Source organism: Telmatherina bonti (assembly GCF_933228915.1).
Source record: "Telmatherina bonti genome assembly, chromosome: 5".
Classification (NCBI taxonomy): domain Eukaryota; kingdom Metazoa; phylum Chordata; class Actinopteri; order Atheriniformes; family Telmatherinidae; genus Telmatherina; species Telmatherina bonti.
Genome location: NC_136623.1, coordinates 20,038,551 through 20,061,168, shown reverse-complemented (window position 1 = coordinate 20,061,168; position 22,618 = coordinate 20,038,551). Strand labels below are relative to the sequence as shown.

Sequence of the window (22,618 nt, the reverse complement as noted above, 5' to 3'; positions counted from 1 at the left end):
TCCTAATGTGGACTCTGCAGGTACATTCATTCAAGTCCAAGTTCCTGAAAGTATATTTATTTAGAAGATAGACAATTTTGGCCTGGCTGTAGCTTATTTCACTGTAACTGTACAGTCACCGCCTTCAATAAAATAAATGAACCAACTTGGTTTCTTTTTTTTTTCTTTTTAATTTCGTTGTTATAATACTTAGTTTAACGAATATGTTACAAGTTCGCTTTCGTGCAGTTTTGTAAACGATTTTGACCATATCGTTACGTCCTGATAAGAAAGTAAAAGACGGGGGCGTGTCTCTGACCCCCCGAATCTTTATTTTTACGCCAGCTCCTTCATCCCCATCATTTGCAAACAGAGTTGGAAAGATGGCGGCCGGCTCAGGGGCTGCAAGCGGCCAGGATGCCCGAAGTTCCACCGCTGCACTGGAAGCGTCGTTGGACCGGCGGCTTCAAGGAGTATCCAACACTATGGAGTCAATACAAGGACTCTCATCTTGGTGCATTGAAAACAAGAAACACCACGGCCTTATCGTTCGCCATTGGATGAAGTGTCTGAAGAAATGTGAGTAGTTTGCCATCGAGGCTAAGCCGCTAGCTAGCACACTTTAGCTAATTCAAATGCAGCTCTCCCTTTACTACAACCAACTTGCAGAGCCAAACCGTAAAATTATTGCCACATATTCGTGTGAAGTGCAAACCTGGACATTGCACTGTAATAAATATTCTTGAAAGTTTTAAATTCCTTATCAACATGCTTGAAAGCAAACTCGGGACGTTGTTACGCTAATAGTAGCTAAGCTAAGGTTAGCACTGTTTACAGTTAGGCCTCTTGGGGTGCATGGTCTGGATCAGCCCATCCATGCGCTGCCTATTTCCACAACTTAAAACCAAATTAAACATGTGTTTACTTCGAGTTTAGGTGCAAGACGTTTTTGTTTGTAGGTCGAGGTATCTGAAAGCTGACTTCCCTTCATGAATGAATCTTTGAAGACTGACCTTAATATTGTGATTCAGTGTTAGTCATTTCTTAGTACACTCGGCAGACTGAAGTAAAGATGACAATCCACTTAAGCTAAACAATTCAAGTTAGTGTATATCGTTATTGATTTATTTTGCATTGCTATGTGATGGTAATATAAAAGATGCCAGGAATGAGACAACGAGTGAAACTAGAGAAGTTATACATAATTTATGCACTTCATAGTGAAAACCTTTTAACTTTATGAATTTGATCATAGCTTCTTCGTGCTAGTATGTTGCAGTCATTCATTAAAAGTCCTGATTGTTTATGTATGTACCTTATGAGGTGACACTTCCCTACCACATCACCTGAGTTTGACAAGCGTTAGGCGCGTGTTTTTCAGTGATCTGACATGCCTCTTTTAAATGAAGAATTTAGGTGCATGAATAATTGCCTTGGTGTAAGATCTTTGAATCCACCCCCTACTTAGATAAATGAAAACCATTCAGGGAATTGACTGGTTTCTTTTTATTATCCTACCAACATCCTAAATGCGGATGTTGTGATCTACTAGGTTGACAATATATGTTAGTTTTTTGTGTGTTGATAAACAATTATTATAATATTGTACATTATTTAAATTAAATTAATGTTACATTGATGCCAGACTGAGCGCTAAGGGATAGTATTCATCCCTTTCACCTGGTTCTTTTCAAACTATCTATAAAGCAACTTTTTCTGTACTGTTGTGTTTTTTTTGGTTCACCACATGCATGTTGTCAAATTTTGAATTAAGCAAAGGGACTAAATAATAGTTGTTTTTGGTCCCCAAGTAGTCATTTAAGAGGGGTTTTAATTTCTGTTTCTTGGCATTTGTTCACCCATTTCAGCCTTTTACTACTAGATATTCTGTGGTATGGAGGCTCGCCACAGTTGGTGTTTAAAAGTGTTCATAAGACCTCATGTCTTTTGAACACAAACAAGTTTTTAAAGGTTAATATTCTGGCATTGCTCTCCCCTAAGTGTTCTCCCCTTTGAGTGCAACATACTCTGAAAGTTCACATCTGAGTATCAAATATATGTCACTGCTAGCTAGAGCTTAAATAACCGTGACTGATTCAGATTCTGTCAGGAGTGTATAGTGATTGTACCTTTTTAACTTGACACAGAAAGCAAATGTCAGCGAATGATAGTGGAATTTTTATTTATTTGCACAACTTGAAAAGAGGTTTTAGACAGGTTACAACTTCCTTGTTATAGAAAAATATTTTCAGGTTTTTTCAATCTGTATTCATCTGAGAATCTGGCTTCACAATCTGATGTTTTCGTAATGGCATTTAGTTGTGGTGTTTTAGTTTTGAAATAATAGAAACTGAGTTCACACTTTTGTAGGAAGCAAAAAATTAATATAAAAAAAAAAAGCACTGGTCATTATGAGTTGCATCATACTGGGTGCTTTTCTTTGTTATAAGTGGGTAATGCTTAGTTTGCTGTCACTGGTTGTGACTTGATGAGTGTTGTTTCTGCATGCAGAACTGAATGTCATAGGTGATGCAAGTTCTTGATGAAGTCTATTGGAACCCATTTTTTTCCACAGTAGCATCTCATACATGCGCTTCACAGTGGGATACTTTCTATTAGAGACAAACTCTCACAGTTGGAAATAAGACAGAGAGGGGGTGAAGGGGAGGTCTGTCTAGAGTGCACATGAGAGAGGATGTGATACAGAAATTACATGTTGGGGACTGTCATTGGGTCCTTTTCGCTATGCATTTTGTTGGTATAGATTTAGAGATTTCAGGCCAGGTCAGGTTTGATTAATAATGATAGTTATCTTTGATCCTAATTTCAACAATATTTAGAGCAATTTCACAGAGTAAAAAAATATTCACCACATTAGGTCATTTCAGAAGTTGAGCTAAGTTTTGCCTTGCTGTTTTTCTTAATTACTGAAGTCGGTGGAAAATTAGGTTTTTTAAATGAGTTTTTTTTAATTATGACTTCACAGATGAGTGTAGTACTTAAGTAATTAAATAACTTTGTGTGGCAGTGTCACATGTGTCATATGTGAATATGTAATGGGTTATGAAACAAAATGTAAAATTGATGGATGAATGTCCTTAACATAATAATAGGGGATTTTACTATGTAGTGTCAATGATAATATTAGTAAATTTAGTTACTATGTGAGTTCTATTCATCTTGAATGGTTAGCCCCCTGCCCTCCTAAAAAGCAATGTAATCTTGGGGCAAAGACTGCACACTGACATTGAATGGAAGTTAATAAAATTACAGTGATAGTGACACTTGAAGATGTATGTTTTACAAAAGAAATGAACAAACTTTTTCAATGGAAGTGTTGATTTTTTTTTTTTTTTTAAATTTCATCTCCAAAAAATGCAAACATTTAACAAATGTATACATGCAGAAGGATTTAGCATAATTAAAAATGCAGCTGCAAATGCAGCAAATCTTAAAGTTGTTTATTCTAGTTGAAAATCCTGAACTTTAGAGGGAGGCGTGTTCTGTTCTCAACGGTCATTGTATCTCGGTCAAACCTTTTGGAAAGATAAGATAATTAGACAAAAATGTTTGTATTGCATCACTACCCTCAGAACAATGCATAATAAAACCTAATGCTAATGAAAAGCATTGAACTGCTGTGCTTTGCTTGAACCTTTTGTGTGTGTGGTGTCGAGCTGTGCCAGTACAAGCTTGTTACAATGTGTGGATCATCTATTTAGGGATGTTGATAAAAAATTATCTCAAAATGTATAGAAAAGCTAAAAGTTGATTTAAGTTTGCAGAGACAGCCAGAGCTTGTCTCCAGGTCACTGCACCTTACTTTGCAGTGTCTAAACTACAAGATAAAATTGCTTTTTCTTTTTTCTTTTTTTTTTCTTTTTTTAAAAAATCAGATTTGTGTTCATATTTGACCAAAGTGATGTGATTTAAAAGCCTCTTCAGGTATTTATGGTGGCTTTTTTTTCTTGGATGGCCTTGCTTGCCAGAATAAAGTTGACATTTTTTTTGTACTCTATTGAGTTGTTTATCCTAGAGGTATTACCTGTGAATCAGGGCATGTTTAAAAATGTAATTTAAAAAAAAAAAAAAAAAAAAAAAAAAAAAAAAGTTCCAGTCCAAGCAAAGCAGGGCATTAAAAATTGGTCTTTTTATAAGTTACACTATAATTTCCTGAGCATACTTGTACTCAGTACTGGTCAGAATCCAGCGCATCTGAAAATTACCATATTGAGAGAAGGGGGGGGGGTAAATGAGGTTGAAATAACATCCTTTTTTCATATGTGACAAATAAAAGAGAATAGGCATTAAAAAAAAAAAAAAGGAGTATACAGAAATAATTTATAGTGGTGTTTTAGTCAGTTATGTAGAGAACATTAAACGTATGAAGGTAAAATCTGTTTACATTATGTATAGACTAATTCAGGCAAACATCAGAAGTAGACCCTCGGCCATTGCTAAAGTGGCATTTCTGTGCTTGGTTGAGCAGAAGGGAAGAGAATCAGACTATGTGTATTTCTTGGCTGTTTAAACAGCAGTGGGAAACTTTAATTGTGGTAAAAACTAAATGTGTAGATCAGACATTTACTTACTAAGGATGCCCGCTGTTGTTATGTCACTAAGAGGGGGCCAGTGGTTGACACGGCTCTGATGGTGCTGTGTTTGCTTCTGGGGGAAACACTGGACATTCATAGAGCAGTGGAGAACTGATTTACTGTCGTGGCAGAGGAAACACTGAATTTTATGCCCAAACAAAAAAAAATACAATAAATCTTAGTGAATAGTCATCAATCTGACACTAAATTGTAAGTATATATGTTGCTGTACAGCTTAATGTTACATGAGTTAATACTCAGACTTGCAGATGAGGGGCTGAGTGTTGCTCCGAGTTCATGTCTAATTTAGGAATATTTGTGAAATGTGACATTGTTTATCAGGGCAACGTTGTGACCAGAAAATAAGTCATTTAGTCAGTAACAAAAACAGATCACGTAGATGATCTACAGGACACCAGTACATGGTGTCCTGTAGCCTAAACTAGTTATAAATAAAATAAAAAATAAAAAAAAAAAAACTGCCAAATATCTGCCAGATTAGAAAAAGTTTACATCCTTTGCAAAAGTTTTAAATGATTTCTTAAACAAACCTTTGATAACATATATAACTAAGATTTGTTTTTATATTCCAGTGTGGATTGTCAGTTAAAGTAGTCACATCGATGCTTACATGAGTCCACCAAAGTCTAGAATATGAAAATATGAAAAACGGGTATCCAGATAAAATATCCATATCAAAAACTGTAGGTGACCGTCTATTGTTGGTAGTCAGCATATCCTTGTCTGTGTCCTCGTCAGCAAATAAGGTGTCATTAGGATTTGCCACCTCAGTAATGGTGGCTTTGAAAGACTGGGCAACACTCAGTGACCAACAGATTAATTTATAGGATGGTGGGTTTTCGGCTTATCTGTAAAGTTGTCTGTCTTGTTTGGTTGTTGCAACAACATCAATCAGAGTGAAAAGGTGACTTACTGACATTAAGTTTTAGGAGCTTTTGTGGATAAAAGTAGATCTGAATTTCATTTGTAAAATGTTTTTGATGCATTTTAATTTAAAGCATTTTAAAATGTGAATACATAAATGTTGCACTGCAGAGTATTGTATCAATTAATCGGTGGCGGTGTTGTGTGGTATCACTGTGCTTATTTCATGGGAACCACAACTGATAGCTTTATTTGAAATTTTTTTTTATTTCTTGTGTTTGCTTGTGTCCTGTTGAGTTTGTAGTGACACTTCATAGGTTTCTCAAGGGACTTTTTGCACATTTTACTTCATTTCAGGGAGGTTCAATGAAAATATGATTTATAACAGATTATCTTAAACAGGAGTTGTAATTTGAGCTTTGAAACTCGTGAGTCAAATTTAAGTTAATTTTTTTCTTTTAAAAAGACATTTACATTTGAGTATAGAGTTAGGTTTGTAACTGACTGTTAATAAATTTAACTTAAGAATATTTGTCTGGCATCATTTTAATGATCCATACTACAAATACACAGAACTGCTTTTTTTTACTTCCAAATCCAGTGCCTGAGGTTTAGTATCGGTTGATAAGATCCAAAACTGATCCTGATGCAAAATGAATCATTTGCAGAACTTTATTGCGATGATTACCTCAAAGGATTCATTAAATGTAAGGCTGGAAAACTTTAAAAATCTACATAAATAGTGACAAAAATAAATTGGTATTTCTTGGATTCAGTTCACACTGGGACAGAGCATCTGCAAACCCAAGACACAGAACTGACTAAATAAATGTTAGAAAAAGGAAAAAAAAACACAAAGAAAAAGCTAAATTAAAAAAAAACAAAAACAAAACATATTTCTTCACCCAAAGCCTGTTGCAGAAGTTGGGGGAAAAAAAACTGTTGTTGAGGCTAAGTTCCCCCATGGAGACCCATCAACCGTTGCAGTCTTTGTTCACCCACCCCCCACATCAGTTAGCTCAGCCTTTAGCTTATTGTTATCAGTTTGAAGCTGAGTGCATAAAGTTTCTACCTCATCCAGGCACTGGTGACCAGTGGCAGCCTTGTCCTCTAGTGAGAAAAGTCTGTTTTGATAACTAGTGGCAGTTGTGTAGGCTCCATCCAACCTGTCATTAAGTTTTTGGAAGGACATCTTGAGCTCAGAGGGCAGGGCTGATCCGTGGTGTGCTAGTAGTTATAATGTTGCATTTATTTACATTAGAAAAGACTTGTAACCTGGTTTTGCAGTTTTTAGAGGCATCATGAGATCTTAACCCAACTATTAATGACTTAAACAATGGCAGAAAAAAACCCAATTTTGTCAGGATGAACAACCTCTTGGCTGTAACCACATCTGTTCTGCTCTGCAGCAGAGGAACAGAGTTTAAATTCTGCAATAATAAACAGTAACTCCCTGAGCAACTTTTTATTGGCGGTATTAATGATAAATAAAACTTTGTGTTTTAAAAGACTTTTTAATTTTGTTTTATTTTTTTAAGACTTACAACTAATGTATTGATTTTATGCCACTGATCAACATTATTATCTGGGGTTGCTTAACATTAAGCAGTTACAACCAGTTTAGGTCTTTGTTCATTCTACAATTTGCTTTTTTATGTCCATATTTAAGATTCCTCAACTTTCCAGATAGCTTATGATTGAAGTAAAAATACAAAATCCGGATGGTGGTGATACCTTACTGCGTAAGCTTCCTGACTTAAAATCAAACCAGCTTGCTTAAGTCAAAGCACTAATTTGAACTTGGCGATTATGGACCAGTTAATAATTTTGCCACTTTCAGTACAGAATAAAATCAATATGTTACTATATATTTACTACTGTGCATAGTTACAGTACTGCTATAATACTATAAATATGATGGCATGTTTGAAATATATCAACATTTGTTTGTTCGTGTTAGAATTTCTAAAAAAAAATTGTAACAAGAAAAAAAAAATGGTGGAAGTAGAGGGCATGCTCCACTGATGCCCCTCAGACCCAGCAACAGAAGAGGTTACAGTTGAATTAGCATACAAGTGTCTGCAAAGCTAGTACATAAAATTGTACTGGTCTTAATAACAGTTTCCACAACGCTGACTTGCTGTGTGTAAGCACACACCAAGGTGACTCTTTCCTCTGTGTGCATCCGAAAGGAAACTGTTTGTGTTGGCAAGGTTGTCAATTTGTGCTGATGTGGTTTAAAGGCAGGGTAAGAGGTGTTTTCCAGGGTCTTTTTTCCCTCTATTGCTTGAAATCTTCTTCACATCCTGGTTGTACCCAATTTAGTAAAGGCACTAACACAAAACTACAAAAATGTTGACACCTGTGGAACGGTCAGGACTGGAGGAAAAAAAAGCTATTTCTCCCAGACTGTTTCAGCTGAACAATGATCCGTAAAATAACAAGAAGTGTCAGACTTGAAGAAGAACCCCACTTAACAAAACAACTTAAAATATTACAACAATGTTTTTTACTCTTTCCTTTATCCATTTGCAGCAGTTGTTGAAATCTCTTATTTATCAGTACAACTGTGTTTGTCGTAGACTCAACAATGTGGAACTTTTTGTTTTGAGAGGTGTCATCTTGTCTCATGTTCAAATTTATTAATACTGTTGGATAAAAAACAGACTTTTTGATCAAATAAGACATTGCTTATTTATGAATTGAATTTAAAAGAATAATTGAAAAAAAAAATTGTCCTGGACAAATTGGCACTTTGCTGTTGTGTACAGGGCTATAATACTGGTCAGCAGCTGCAGAAGTCTGAGAGTTACAGGACACACTTTATTGCGATGATTGCCTCACAGGATTGTTCAACAAAACTTTAAAATATGTAAACTATTCATTTATCCTGTTTATTTTTTATATATATGTATATATAACATTTCTTTTGTGCCTCAATTGAAAAGCAATGTCAAGATTTTCATACATTTTTTAAAATTTATTACTTTTGTCACATTCCACTTATTGCCGTGACAACTGTGTCTTCAATGAGATTGTATGAATAAATCCGAGGATGATCGCATAAAAATCTTTTTCTTATTCAACTTTGTTTTGTTTTTCATCACTGATTATTTATAGAGTTTGATTTTGGTGCAGGGTTGCAGGTGTTATTCATGATTTGACATCATCTTTCAAATTTTGGACTTTTTGATGAGAATTTGCTGCAGATATTAATAGGGTGTGTATTAGCAAGAATCTGGTGATAAGATACGCATATCTATATGGGCCAACAATATGATATAGTGGATAAGAAAGACAATATATTGCGATTTTTTTTTTTCTAGTGGTAAACACTGAACACTTGCATATTTGAAATCGTTGGTTATGTATTGTAACCCCAGATTCTATGAGTATAGGCGCAGCCGTTTTAAGGCTATTGCTAGTGGGTATATCCCTCCGCACGCATGCGCATAGCACAGAAAACTGTAGTCCGATCCACAGACTGGATATGAAAAGATGGACGGAGCCTCCCTGATGTCATCCATAAGTTTCTGAAGAGCTGAATTGAAGCTTGGTGGACGGTTCCTACTGTCGCCATCTTGGCAGGGGCATGCATGTTGTCTCGCCCAGAAAATACAGATATGGGCAAAGAGGTAGAACTGAGAGGGGGGGCTGTGAGCATCATGGTGGATGATTGACATCGTGGGAGCTCCGAGCTCCCTTTAGCTAAGACCTTACCGATCTAACCTGGAGATAACAGGAACTAATCAGCTAATAGAGGTAAGCAGGCTAAAGCTAAGTCATGTTGTTAACCGGCTAAAAACTGCGACTGTTCTGCATTCTTCTTGCTTGAAGCGGGAGATTGGGTACCTGTCCATCAAGAGGACACGCCCCTAAATGTGCCAAATTTCGAGATTAAATTACTTTTAAACAGGCGAGTTAGAAAAAAATTCACTTCCCCCCACAGTTATCAAAGGTAAACCTGACCAATTAAGCCAAAAATGGATTTTTGAACCAGGCTGTAAACATGTTTATTTCTGCTATGAAATTGGTCTTTTTAACATGAGATTCTATGGGGATTCACTCCTTTTTGCAGCCAGCCCCTAGCGGATGAAGGGCGAACTGCAGTTTTATACACATCTGCACAGGCTTCACTTTTAACCACCAGAGGTTGCTGCTTGGTCCGTCTCGTCCTCGAGTATAAAGTGGGTTGAGTTCTACAATCGGCTCCCAAATACCAGCTTTTTCTTCAGCTGGTCCAGGAACCAGTGAGGCCCAGAGCTTAAAGGGCTGCACCTATAGTCATAGAATCTGGGGTAACCAATGTTCTATTATTTATAGGCTTCGCCCTTTAAGGCTAGTCGGATAAAGGTGAAGCAGGACGCAGTCCATGCCTCACTGGGTCTGTGTCGTACTGTAAGCATAAAACGCACTTACTTAGGTCCAAGTGCTGCATCATGTGCGTTAATGCAGCAAGTAGTGGCAGAAATTTCACTAGACCCAGTAGCAGAGGTGCTGAAATGTTCCGAACCCGGGCAAGTGAGAGGGAAGGAATCTGCTCTCATTACCACATTTGAAAGGGGGAACATGTCAAACTGAGAAAACACTCAGGACAAAGTGGCTCAGAGAGAAACAGAAAACATCTTGTAAGTAAAAGTGGACAAAGGAGCATGGAGATGTCCATGAAGCCACATTACAAATTTCGACTGTGCCATTGTGATAGGCGCTGAGCAGACAGAGGAGAACCTTTGGAGTTTTCTCTGTAATGCACAAGCAAGCGCTGGGAGTGATTAATGCAGCCATGCGTGCTACGTAGCATGACAGTTTGCACACCAGACAGAGCAAATGAGAACATGCGGCCTCCTCTGGCTTGTGAGGCGGAGGGTGAAAACAATTAAGCGTAATCACTCTGGATCTGAAGGAGCTGGTGATGTTTTTTGGAGTGTAGGCTGGGTTAGGGCGCAGCACAGCTGAGCTGCCGTCCCCTTGTATTCTGAGGCAGGAAGGTGCCACCAAGAGAGCAGCTAAATCACTGACTCTCTTAGCAGATGTCAGGGCAATTGATAGGGGTGTTTTCATAGACAAAAACTTCAGTGGGACCTGATCCAAAGGTTCGAAAGGCGCCCCAGTCAGTGCGCGTAAAACCAGAGGTAACTCGCACTGAGGCACAAAGGCACGTTACATCGATCTGTGTCTATGTATGCCTTTTAGGAAGCGTTTGACCAGGGAATAACTGAACAGTGATCTGTCAGCAAAACCTTCACGACAAGATGAGATACACGCAGCGTAAATCTTAATGGTGCTGAAGGCCAGATTCCTCTCCAACATCTGGAGGAAGGAGAGGAAGCAGGGCAGCATGCAAGCTTTTGGCTTGGTTCTTTTTATCAGACACCATCTCTGGAAAGCTAACCAGTTAGACAAGCAGGAATCCCTTGTCGACGCGACCCTCGCGTTCTGGATCGTGCACATGACTTCCTGAGAGAGACTGAGCCTCTCCATTCCTGTTCAGCAGCCAGGCCCAGAGGCGCTGACCTATCTTCGGGTAATACTGGATTGCTCCCCCGGCTTGGGAGAGCGCATCCATGCGCCAGGGAAGTTGCCATGGTTGACCTGACAGCAGCTGCTGTAGACATGGAAACCACGGTGCACCAGTGCACCAGCGCTCCGGCGCAATGACAATCACTGCTTGCTGTTCCTCCCTGATCCGATCTAGGACAGGGGGAATCGGTGGGATGGGAGGAACGTTTGTGTGGAAACGCATCCACCCCCTGCCGCACTGTGGGGCGTGTGGCAAAGAAGTCTGCACTCGCTCTGCTGAACCTGCTCCAGATCTGTGAGACTAAATCGGGGTGGAGGCTCCAATTGTTGTCTCTTGACATAATGTCTGCTTCCCTGTTGAGGATGCTGGGGATGTACACCACGCTAATGGAGAGCAGGTGTGTGTGAGTCCTAAGCGGCAGTTGTCTGGCCACCCCCAACAGCTGTGCGGTGCACTCCTCCCTGATGGTTGATGTTGGCCGCCATCACTTTTGTTGTCTGTGTGGATCAGTACATGTTGATCCTGCAGCAGTGGGACAAAATTCTGGACCACCTTCCACAATGTGAGAAGTTCCAGTACATTTATGTGGAGACATGTGGGCCGGCCATTGTCCTCCAACCACTTGGGACTGATACGTCCGACCCCAGCCTGAGAGGGGCGCATCCGTGAAGACCGAAATGTGAGACGTCCCTCTGCTCAGAGGTACCCCATGCATTTGGAGAAAGTGTGTGGGGCCAGGGAATACCCGAATGGCAGACGGTTGTACAGGTACTGTGTCCGCTGAAATGAGAAGCTCAGGAATTACCTGTGTTTCTGAAGTATTGGAATATGAAAATATGCATCTCTCGGTTCGACTAAGGTGAACCAATCGCCTCTGAGGACACATTCCAACACCTGTCTGATAGTCGGCATGTGAAAAGATCTTGTGGTGATGAATTTGTTGAACAGACAGATCAAGGATGGGCCTCATTCCACCCGACTTCTTGATCGATAGGTTAACAGCGGCTGGTCCGCTTAGTATGGGGGATGGATGAGAAGCGGCTGCAGCAGAGAGTTGTTCTCGCAGCAGGGCATAATCAAGAAACATGCTCTTAAGGGGAGGGTGTTGGCGTTTTATTCCAACATTTAACACAACATCGCCCTTGTCACTTATGTCCCCCAAGAAGTCATTGCTTTTTGGGCCTCTGTGGCACTCTTCCAGGCGGGTTGGACCATGAACAGCCAGTTCTTAGGGGCCCGCTGCCCCGGATGAGACCCAGAAAAGCTGGGCTCCGGTGGCTGGGCTGGAGGAGGAGGGCGGGGCATGATCACTGCTGCAACCACCGTTAAGCGCCTCTCCTTCTGCCTGTGGTCACAGTGATCCCGCCAGTGACCAGAGGAGCAGCTGGGGCGTGTGTCAGGTTAAGGGCGCAAGCAGTGCAGTGTTATTCGCTGTGGCTGACGCCTGGTCGGCACACTGCTGGAAACAGTCTACAGACTCTTTTCAGATTTCCAACAACTCCTGAAAATTTAATGAAAATCCATCCTTAACTTTTTAAGTCATTTTGAGCACAAACAGACATACAAATGTTGGTTAAAAACATAACCATGGTGGCGGAGGTAATAAAAACACTGATCTTTATGTACAAGATTAATAAAGAAATGAAAATCTGCCTCATCAGTAAAGATTGGTTGTTTGTTGAAATTGATACAGGACTTTTGAATATCAATAAAATATTGTCACACAAGAAATTGTGATATATCAATATTTTCCTACACCCCCAGATATTATCATTTAGAGGGAAGTTGTCCTGTGCACAATATTTGTTGCTGCCTGGCACCACAGATATGTTTGTTTCATGTGTGTATTTTATGTGCTACTTCTGAGAGAGATTGAGGGCAGGAGTCGGGTCATTGTTGGCATCGTGTGGCTCAACAGAATATTGGATGCAAAGGTAATCAGGTTATGGTTAAAGTTGTGGTTAAATGGGGACAGATATAGTGTTTTTCCCCTGCTATTTAAATATCAGATAAGATATGAGAGCTGCTGCCTCTAAAAGCTTACACACAGTTGATTAAATTAAAAATAAGAATTAACCAAACCAAGGATACTTAAATATATTGGCTTGCTTAGGCAAATACACATGCTGTTGTTTTCCATTTGGCTTTTCTCCTGAAGGGGTCGCCTCAGCAAATAATCGGTTTATAACTACTGAGCCGATACTGAAGCCCTATTCACACGGTCCTACTTTGGTTTTACTCCGGATGCCCTTCCTGACACAACCCTCTTCATCTACATGGGTTCAGGACCAGCGCCCAGAAATCACTTGTGTCCCCGTCAGGGCTGTGCACACACAAACAAACAAACAAACACACAAACATTCCATCTTAAATTGTTCAAAATATTGTGTATGTCACAAGAGCGGTTTTATAATCTCAAAGAAGACTGTTGGTGGAATGTGCTGTGCCTTCAAAATCAAAAGGAGCCCTCGACAAAAAGGTCAACACACCTACCAGCTTGAAGAGAAGAAATTAAATTTATCATCATGAAATAAAACACTGAAAGAAATAGTGCTAATGTGCAGTTGTTGGTTTTGTCTTAAAATCGCATGATAAACAGAGAAGTTTTACTGGTGTAAAGCCAGTCTGTTGTTCCTGTTGGGACTAACCTCAAACTCTTAACTCTAGAATTTCTTACTTATGCTCTTTTTTTTTTTTTCCCTTTTTTTCCCGCCAGCTGACAACAACCATCGCTTGAACCTTTTCTACCTTGCCAATGATGTGATTCAAAACTGCAAAAGAAAAAATGCTATTGTGTTTCGGACAGCCTTCTCTGAGGTTCTTCCTAATGCTGCTCAGCTCATCAAGTGAGTATAGTTTTTTTTTTTTTTTTTTTTTTTAGCTCTTCATTGCAAAAACAGTGTTTTACTTTTGTATTTTTCATCTTTGAAAAGTCATGACCATGAAACGGAATATGTCTTGGATCCAAATGAAAATGTTGCATCTTCCTGTTTCTTTGCCAGCACTCATGTTTCCATTCTGTGCTTTCATTTTGTTTTGTCAGGGATGGGAAAGTTCGCAAGTCAGTGGAAAGGATCTTTACGATTTGGGAGGAGAGAAGTGTGTATCCTGAGGAGGTCATTGCCCAGTTCAAAGCCAGCTTGAACAAAAAGGAAAAAGAAAGGGAGAAACAAAAGGAAAAAGAGAAAGAGAAACAAAAGGAGGCTCCTCCTGCAATTGGTAAGTTTGTTATTGTTTTTTGAATGTTTTATCTCCATGACGTGCTACAGTGCTACCTTCTAATATCATGTTACAGCTAACATCATTTTGTGGTCTGTGATGTATCATAAAGCATCACACACACACAAGTTAGAATTGTAAAGGAAGATATTGTGAGTGTTAATAAAGAATGGAAGAGGCTTATCAATTATCAGATTAGTGCACTATCAATATTTGTCATTTTTTTCCATTGTGGAATCGGATCTAGTTTTGGATGCTTGTCTGAGTGGCAGAAATATATGGGCTTGAAGAGATAGCAAGCAAGCAAGGAGAAACCTTTTCTTTTCTTTTCTTTTTTCTTTTTTTTTTTTTTAAAAGTCCCTTCATTGATTTTTAAGTTGAAGTTGTATAACAGACCATTATACATATACAGATACATAGCCAACATCTTGAAGGGGTGGAGCACAACCACCTTGTGTTCCTAAGCAGAACCTGGGGGGGGACACTTGTCCACCTCTCACAAGTGTGTATTTTTGTATGAAAAGAAGAAAAGTGAGTAAACTATAGGACATAACAAACAGTGAGTAAATATACATGATGTGACAGAGAGGATATTCTGTCAACAAACTGCATTCATAATCACATAGAGGGTCACCCATTCAACACCACAAAGCCAAGTAGGAATGATCTGTCCCATCCAAGTGAGCCAGGGCAGATCCATGATCAGTTGAGAGGTCGCCTGTCATACTGCAGTGCAAAGGAGGAGTGGTTCATGCAGTCCAAGCAGGCTACACCTAGTTGCCATGTGGAGTAGAAAGTCTGTGTGCAGCCTCTTGTGGTGTGGGAGATATTTTCTAAGGTGAGGTATTTTAGGAGGTTTCTAAGCCATAATTAAAATCTTGGGAGGCTTTTTCTCCTTCAGCTTAAGTAGTATAAGCCATCTAACCAGGAAGGTTGAAAAGGCAATGATGTATAAGGTGCCTCCAAAAACAGCTGGGGTGGTGAAGCAAAAACGTTTTCTGATGACAAAAAAAATCTTGGCTAAACCCCATGTGGACAAACTAGAAAACTGCTGGAAGAATAAATGAAACTTTAAGAAACTTTTTTTTTTTATTTAAGCAGCATTTTCTTTGAGGAGAGAAAACGCCACACTCCAGCATAAGAAGCTTGTACTTCTGTAAAAGAAGTGTTTGGTCCAACTGCGCTGCATTTGGTTTCAGGACATCATGAAACCATTGATGGAGCATTCATTCTTTTATGATAGTTCACCAATTTGATCATGTCTCTGTACAGTAAAATATTTCTTGATTTCATTACATTTTGGTTTTGATTTTGTCTTTTGTTTTAATTCTCTAGCCACCACCAGTACCAAAGCTGCCCTGAAGTCCAAGATTGTTGCAGAGTTCACAGTAAGCCCTTTTTGTGCTGCCTTGAAGTTGAATGTTAAAAATAGTCTTTATCAAAGCCAAATATTATATAACACATTTTTTTCTTTTATTTCCTCTTCTAGCCTCAGTCCCTCATTGAACAGTTGTCGAGACATAAGCGAGCTGTTGCTGAAGAAGAATTTAGGGAGAAGCAGCTTACAGCTCTCAGAATGGATGTCTGCAGTACTGAGGCCCTCAAAAGACTCAAAGGTCAGAACACAACCAGATGGATTCTGCATCACCCCACATGGTTTCTGCTTTAGGTTTAGGTTTTACAATTTAATGCGTTCTGATTGCCTGTCAAAATTGAAGTTGACAGATAATTAGTGATGTTGTAGCAACCATTTGAAGGGCTGTTTTGATGAGCACACCTATTACATTTACACATGAGTAAAAAGATGAACTAAAACTACTGTTTTTCTGCATGTCTGTCATGTTTGATATTTTTTCAGTAGTTTTTTTTTTTTTCCCCAGTAAAAAATGGTTTCTGTAAATAACCCAGACTAAGCAGAAAATTAGTTTTGGAATAAGACATTGCTTCTGTTTTTTATTTTCTAATTTTTTAAGTGAGTAATTTATATCAGAGCTGCTGGTTTAACATGTATCTCAGGATTTAAATGAGGGAAATTAAAAAGAAAAACCTCAAGGCTGATGTTGACAGTCTTTTGTTAAATATTAAGATCCTTAAGAACTTTTCTGTTTCATATTTTTTTGTCTGTCAGACAAGGCAGGTGGGAACAAGTTTGCCAAGGACTTTGAGGACGGCAGCCTGAAGCTGCAGGAGTTTGTCAGCTTCCTGGAAAAGGAGTTGAAAACGGGGCCACCTCTGCTGGATGTTTTAGGAAATGCAGACATCTTTTATGAGACGCAGTACAAGGAGGTCATGATTGTGGCCAATGTGAGTGATGTGTAATTAAAGATTACTGTGGGAAACTGTGAAGGCATAGAAATACTTTATTTTTGGTTAATAATATAAATTGGTAGAACCGTTTAATGGTTTGTGATGGTGCCATGTTACTATTTGTTTCAAATAAACATTTTATTTTTCTTTCCATCTACTCCCCCTTCTCCTACACTTTGAATCTGTCACTCTTCTCAGGCATACAACGCCTTTGCCAACCGTGTGACCAGTCTCAAAAGAAAACTTGATTCTCTCAAGTCAACACTACCTGGACCCGAAGACTCTCCTATCCCATCTCCATCTGAAGATGCCCCCTCCCCCACCGGCTCTGACTCACCCTTCCTGGAAATGGAAGCTGGGAGAGCTCAGGTGGATCCAGAGCTGGATGGCAAGGCTATGGATGAGGGGGAAACGCAAAGTGACAACAGAGACATGGAGGACATGGATATGTCTGATGAAGAGGCAAACGCTGCTGCAGTAGATGGTTTGTTGCTGTAGATTGATAGTTGCGTTGTTGTACAATTTGTTTTCCTTTTAAAAAAAATCAGTAAGAATCTGCAAACTTTTGTTTGTAAATATGTCACATTATCGTTTTGTTTTTTTTAATTGCAGATGAGAAGCAAGACAATCCACCATCTTCTAAGATTTCAAAGTCTGAAACCCCATCAAAGCCTCCAAATACACCTACTTCGAAGACCAGTGTATCTGTCACAGCAAGTCCAGCAACTTCCACATCTACTAAAGCTCAACCTGCTCCAACCACACCTCTGGGGGTCAATCTGGCCAAGGTGGACTTAGGAAAGATTAGCTCCATTCTCAGTTCACTCACGTCCGCCATGAAGAATACAGGTGTGTTTGGGTTTGGGAGAAGACTTGATGTCAAAATGTATTTCAGTATTTATACATGGATGTTTGTCAATGCTAGTCTTTTTTCCACGTGGTGTTGGCAATTTATTGTTAACTAAGTTATTTTAACTTATTTAGTTAATATGAGATGTGTTTCATACAATAAATTGTAGGATAAGTGCTATTGAATGATGTTACTAAGTTCCACATCAGTTGTCTCTTTGGTCTGAAAAGTTGTAGGTCAAGATTTAGTTTTGGTTGTGTACAAACACAACTGTATTTCAGCCATTCACCTTATTCTAAAAAAGAATTTTTTTTTTACTTTTTTGTTTTAATGAGTTACACCTAAGATATTCAGTTCATATTTAATTTTAACGTCCAAATAAGTTAAGCCTAGATTAAATTTTCTGGTTCATTTAGACTCAGCAAAAGCCTTATATAATATAGTTCATTCAAAACTGTGTGTAAAAGAAATTTTAAAAAAAAAACTTCACAGAAGAAAATATTAGCAGGTCCAGTTGATTTATAGTATTGTGATTAGGGTTGTTGAGTGGTGGTTCAAATCTTGGGTTTGGTGTGCTTGACATGAAGTTCCCTGCTACTGGTTTGGGTGGGGCTGGAGATCCTTATTGGAGGATACAGGAGTGAGGTGCTGACCTGTTGCAACCTTCTGTCTAGTGGAGTTTTTGTTTGTGTATTTTTTAGTTAGCTGCAGAGATTTTTATGTGTTTCTTCTGTTTGGCCCAGGAAACATAGGGCCTTTATAGCTTCTCTGTTTTTTTTTATTTTTAAAGTGACAGAATACCATGTATCTTGTCCATACATTGTATATCTAAGTCCTTGTCTAACTCTTTCTTTTCCAAGTCATTTTCCCCAGATTGGTGACAAAGTTATGTAAATATCTCAAAGGTTTGTTGTTGACAGCTAAGAGGAGGGCGTTATCCAAACACACGTTCACGTCTGCCTGAAGATACATGTCGCCCCATGCAATGGGGTGGGAATCTGAATGTATTTTCAATTGTACATAAACAAAATAAAGTTTTGGGAGAATTGCGTATAAGAGGGGCTTAGACACACACATATGTTAGATAATTTTTTCAAGACTGTAGTAAAAGCAAAGGTAGCTTTTTGTCTTATAAGTAAAATTTTATGCCTTTTTGCAGTGGTGTTGATATTCCTTTCTGTCTTTGCTTGCCTCTTGACAGCCAATCCGTCACCTCGGCCATCTCCTGGAACACCCACTACGCCCACTGGCCAATCGGCTACCTCCAAAGCAGCTCCACCAAGCCCTGCATTGGCTAGCATCCTGTCACGGGTTGACATCAGCCCTGAAGGGATCCTTAGCGCTCTGTCTAAAACTAATACACCAGGTAAGACACATGGCCTTATTGATTAGTTTCTTTATTTAAAATTTGATTAAAAGTAAAAAACAAACAAACAAGCAAGCAAAACATTTTATGCATTTTTCCAATTTCTCACCCCTCTTTCTTTTTTTTCTTTTTTTTTTTTTTACCATCTTGGAACAGCTTTTTCTTCTCTCCTACAGAATGTGACGAACACCTCATCAGCCCCCTCCACCCATACCTCCCCAGGATCAGCAAATGTCAAAACTCCAGTAACGCCAACCACCCCAAAAACCAAACCTGCTGTGGGGAACATCCACAAACGAGAAACTCCAGGAAGAGCCAGAGACTGGGAAAAGGAGATACAACGGTCTCCTCCACCACCTCCACCTCCTCCTCGTCCTGTAGCGCCTTCTGTTTCTCCCCCCAGTTTAGAATCCAAGATCAACAGTTTCTTGCAGGGTAATCCAGGGTTTAGTCTTGCTCTAGGTGATGTCAGTCCAGATGGCGTGGATGGGGTGGATGGGACCCCAGTGAGAGATGAGGGAGCTGGCACTCCAACGCAAGACGAGATTATGGACACCCCTGGGAGTATGCCAGAATCTTTAGGCTCATCTTCAGGGCATAATCTCTCACCCACAGCCTACCGCAGTGACCCCTGGGATGCTGCAATCGCCCCTTCTGGAAGCAACAGCGATAGAAACTTGTTAGGCTCCTCTTCATCCAGATATGCAGTTGGGAAAAAGAGCAGCACAAAGTTAAAGGACAGTGAAGGGATGAGGAAGCAGGTCTCCTCCTGTACTGGTAATGACATGAAGGGTAAGAAAGATGACCACCACAGCCAGCTAAGGATTATGGGAAACAGTAGAGTGATGGGAGAGAGGAGAGTCTCCGCCGGCTCTCGGAAGGCAAGCACTGGCTCAGATGATGGAAAAAAAGGGGACAAGGGGAAAGAGTTGACGGGTGAAGAGGAGGAGGGCCAGTACCATCGTATTGAGACGCTTGTTTCACCCCACACTGAAGGGGCCCCCATCCAAACTCTTGGGTACTCTAACCGCCCCCTTACTGGGGAACGCATCAAGACAGTAGAAAGCATCCGTGTGATTGGCCGAGGCTCTCGGCGAGGGGGAGGAGCTGGCAGTCGGCCAGGGGTGTCTGTGTGGTACGAAGAGGAAGAATACCGGGAAGCTCAGCCTCCCTCACCCCAGATCATTCCCCCTCCTCTAAACATTGGCCAGGGGGGAGCTGAGGACATGAACCCATCCATGCCGCCCCCTCCCCCCCATCTCCTTCCTCCCCCACATCTCCTCGTCCCACATCTTCTCCCTCCACCACCCCTTTCTCTCCCACCTCCTCTTACTCAGGCTCAGTTCCAAATGCCGTACCACACAGAGAACATCCAGACTCCTCCTCCATTACACCTCCAGCATCCTCCTGCACCCCCCTTTTTCAACACTCCTCCACCAATCCCTCGACCCCCTCCACCTCCTGCCCCGCATCGCCTTTCACCTCCACCTACTCACCTTGCGGTACCCTCTGCAGTTATGGTGGGGGGAGTGTTGGTCCCTGTCGATCGTCCCCTAAGTCATCCTCCCCCAATCAGAGGTGAAGTCGGAGATCATTGTGGAATGGGGCCCAGAGGAAGCAAGATGACCCCCCCACGACTCATGTCATCGCTGCTAGGCGAGCCCCCTAAGCTTCCTCGTCCTGGCACAGTTAAAGAGCCTTTTGTCCCTCGTCATACACCCCCCCTTCACCGCCCAGGAACCCCAGGTGTCCCTCCACCTTTACTGGGTAGAGTGAAGGAACCTCTAAATCTACCTCTCCCCTCACCTTCCCCTTCTCCCACATCCTCCACCCCCTCTCCCTCCACACCCAGTTCCCCTGCAGTCGACTCACATCCTCCCCTGAAATCCCCTTCTAGTCCTCCAGCTCAGCCGCGCAACCAGACCTCCAACCCCGTACCCCTCCTCAAATTGCCCAGTCCTCGACCCCCAATACTGTCCACCCCCGGCTCACAGAGACCCCTGCTGAGAGGCCGATCTCAAGATCTTCCCAGGGCTGGGTTTCGTGGGGGAAAGCGAGCCGGCGCTCCATTCGCAGGCGGCCCCTTCAATGCACAGAAGAGGCCTTTCCTACCCCCACGCTACTGAAGTGGTCGTTGATGACAAGCTGAATGAGAAGTGCAAGCCACACATCTAACAGTGCAGTGTGTGTGTTAGCCCTGCTGGTATGAGCCCAGATATCTTTACTCTGTCATTTAGCTTGAATTAAAGATACCTTAGGCTGTGTGTAAATAGCTGATTAAATCTTCTTGCTTCAGCTTGGTGGCCAGTCATCTTCACATTGTTCTTGCTGGTTATCAGTTGCATAGTTCAGTGTGTTGTGTAACGGCCCAATATCTTCCATTTTTCCACCTAACCATACACAGTAGATATACATGTTTCTTTGCAAGATAGACATGATCATTCAAATAAACCTTAGTTAGCTTAATTACACAGTAAAAAATGTTGATACCTTTGTAATTCGGGGGTTACCAGTCAGACAGAGGTTTGGGTCTCAGGAAAAACTTAAGACGGTAGTTTGGCATTCTGGGAAATGTTTACTAGCTTTCATGCTGAGACTTGGGGTAAAAGTGTTAGCTCAGCTCAGCCTTCACAGGATAATGGAATAGGACAATGATTTATCAAAAGTTAGGCAAAAAAATAATAATGCAGAAATGAACTGATTGATTGTAATGTACAAAAACTAAAGATTGAAAGATAGTTACATTGTAAGGAAACTTCACAGCAGATTTAGTCTGGTTTAATAGTGCAAGCAGAACAGACTGCTTAAACTTGACCCTCATTTCAAATCCATATGCTCCGTTAAGTTACTGCTGTACTGTTACTAGCTTCATATTTAACAGGTTAATGTGTCCTGCAGCTTTCAGCCAGATGTATCACATTTGCCAAAATGTCAAACTAATTCATAAGTGTGTGATTATAGTTAGTGTATGGAAGTGTGCTGTGCAGTGATAAGATTTGATGCAGCCGAAGTTAAAACTTGTTCTTACTTAAAAAAAGGAAAAAAAATCTACTTGTAAATATTCTCCTCTTGCTTCACCCATCCATCCTCCCACTGTACATGACCAAGTTTGTAAATATAAAGAGTGAGTTGATGCGTCTTTTTCTCCAAGCTTTTTTTTTTTCTTTTCTGTAAATGAGAATAATGATCGTCACACCTTGTTTCTTTACTGCAATTGAGGCCTTGGAAAAGCTTTAACCCTGAAGAATTTCTCTGCAGTATCGGTCATAATTTTCTGTCCTTTGAAATCGCAGAAGAGGATGATGAAGAGTTATGGGTTTTTGGGTTTTTTTTTTTTTTTGTTTGTTTGTTTTTATATATACTCAACATTTTCTGCCTGTGCGCTCTTCAAGTTAGACTGAGTACTGAAGATACTCAGTAATGGAGTGAGGTCTTTCCTTTTGAACCACAGCTGCTAAGCTTCAACATGTATTAAATTGAATAAAATCCAGAATTTCAATTGAACTGGGGGAGGGGGTACTTTATTTGGTTACTATTTCTTGAATTGCGCTGTTATTTTATTTTGCGTTACTTCCCCCCCCCCCCCCCCCCCCCCCAATATATTTATACTACGGCTCCCAATTTGACATTTAATTAGGAGTTAGTCTTTTTTTCCCCCCCCCCTTTTATTTATATTTATATATATATATATATATATATATATATATATATATATATATATATATATATATATATATATATATACACACATATAATTTTTTTTTTTTTTAATTAAAATCATTTGCAGGCGACCACAGATGAACTGGGGATGAAAACATTTGAACTAACGGGGGTCATTTTTAAGCGGGTTTACTGAAACAATCCAGGCTCTTCCTCTGTACTTTCTTTTGCTAATT

At 40.2% G+C, this 22,618-nt stretch overlaps 1 protein-coding gene across 1 annotated transcript; it reads left to right on the top strand.

Annotated features, from left to right (window-relative positions):
• Positions 1-362: 362 nt before the first annotated feature.
• Positions 363-21,234, top strand: rprd2b (regulation of nuclear pre-mRNA domain containing 2b; the record flags this gene model as incomplete). Its single annotated transcript, XM_079240253.1, has 10 exons — positions 363-558; positions 13,697-13,826; positions 14,024-14,199; positions 15,535-15,587; positions 15,689-15,815; positions 16,328-16,503; positions 16,705-16,990; positions 17,119-17,355; positions 18,558-18,722; positions 18,879-21,234. The coding sequence occupies 10 exons, from the start codon at positions 363-365 to the stop codon at positions 20,846-20,848; spliced, it is 3,516 nt and encodes a 1,171-aa protein (XP_079096379.1). The 3' UTR covers positions 20,849-21,234.
• Positions 21,235-22,618: the final 1,384 nt, after the last annotated feature.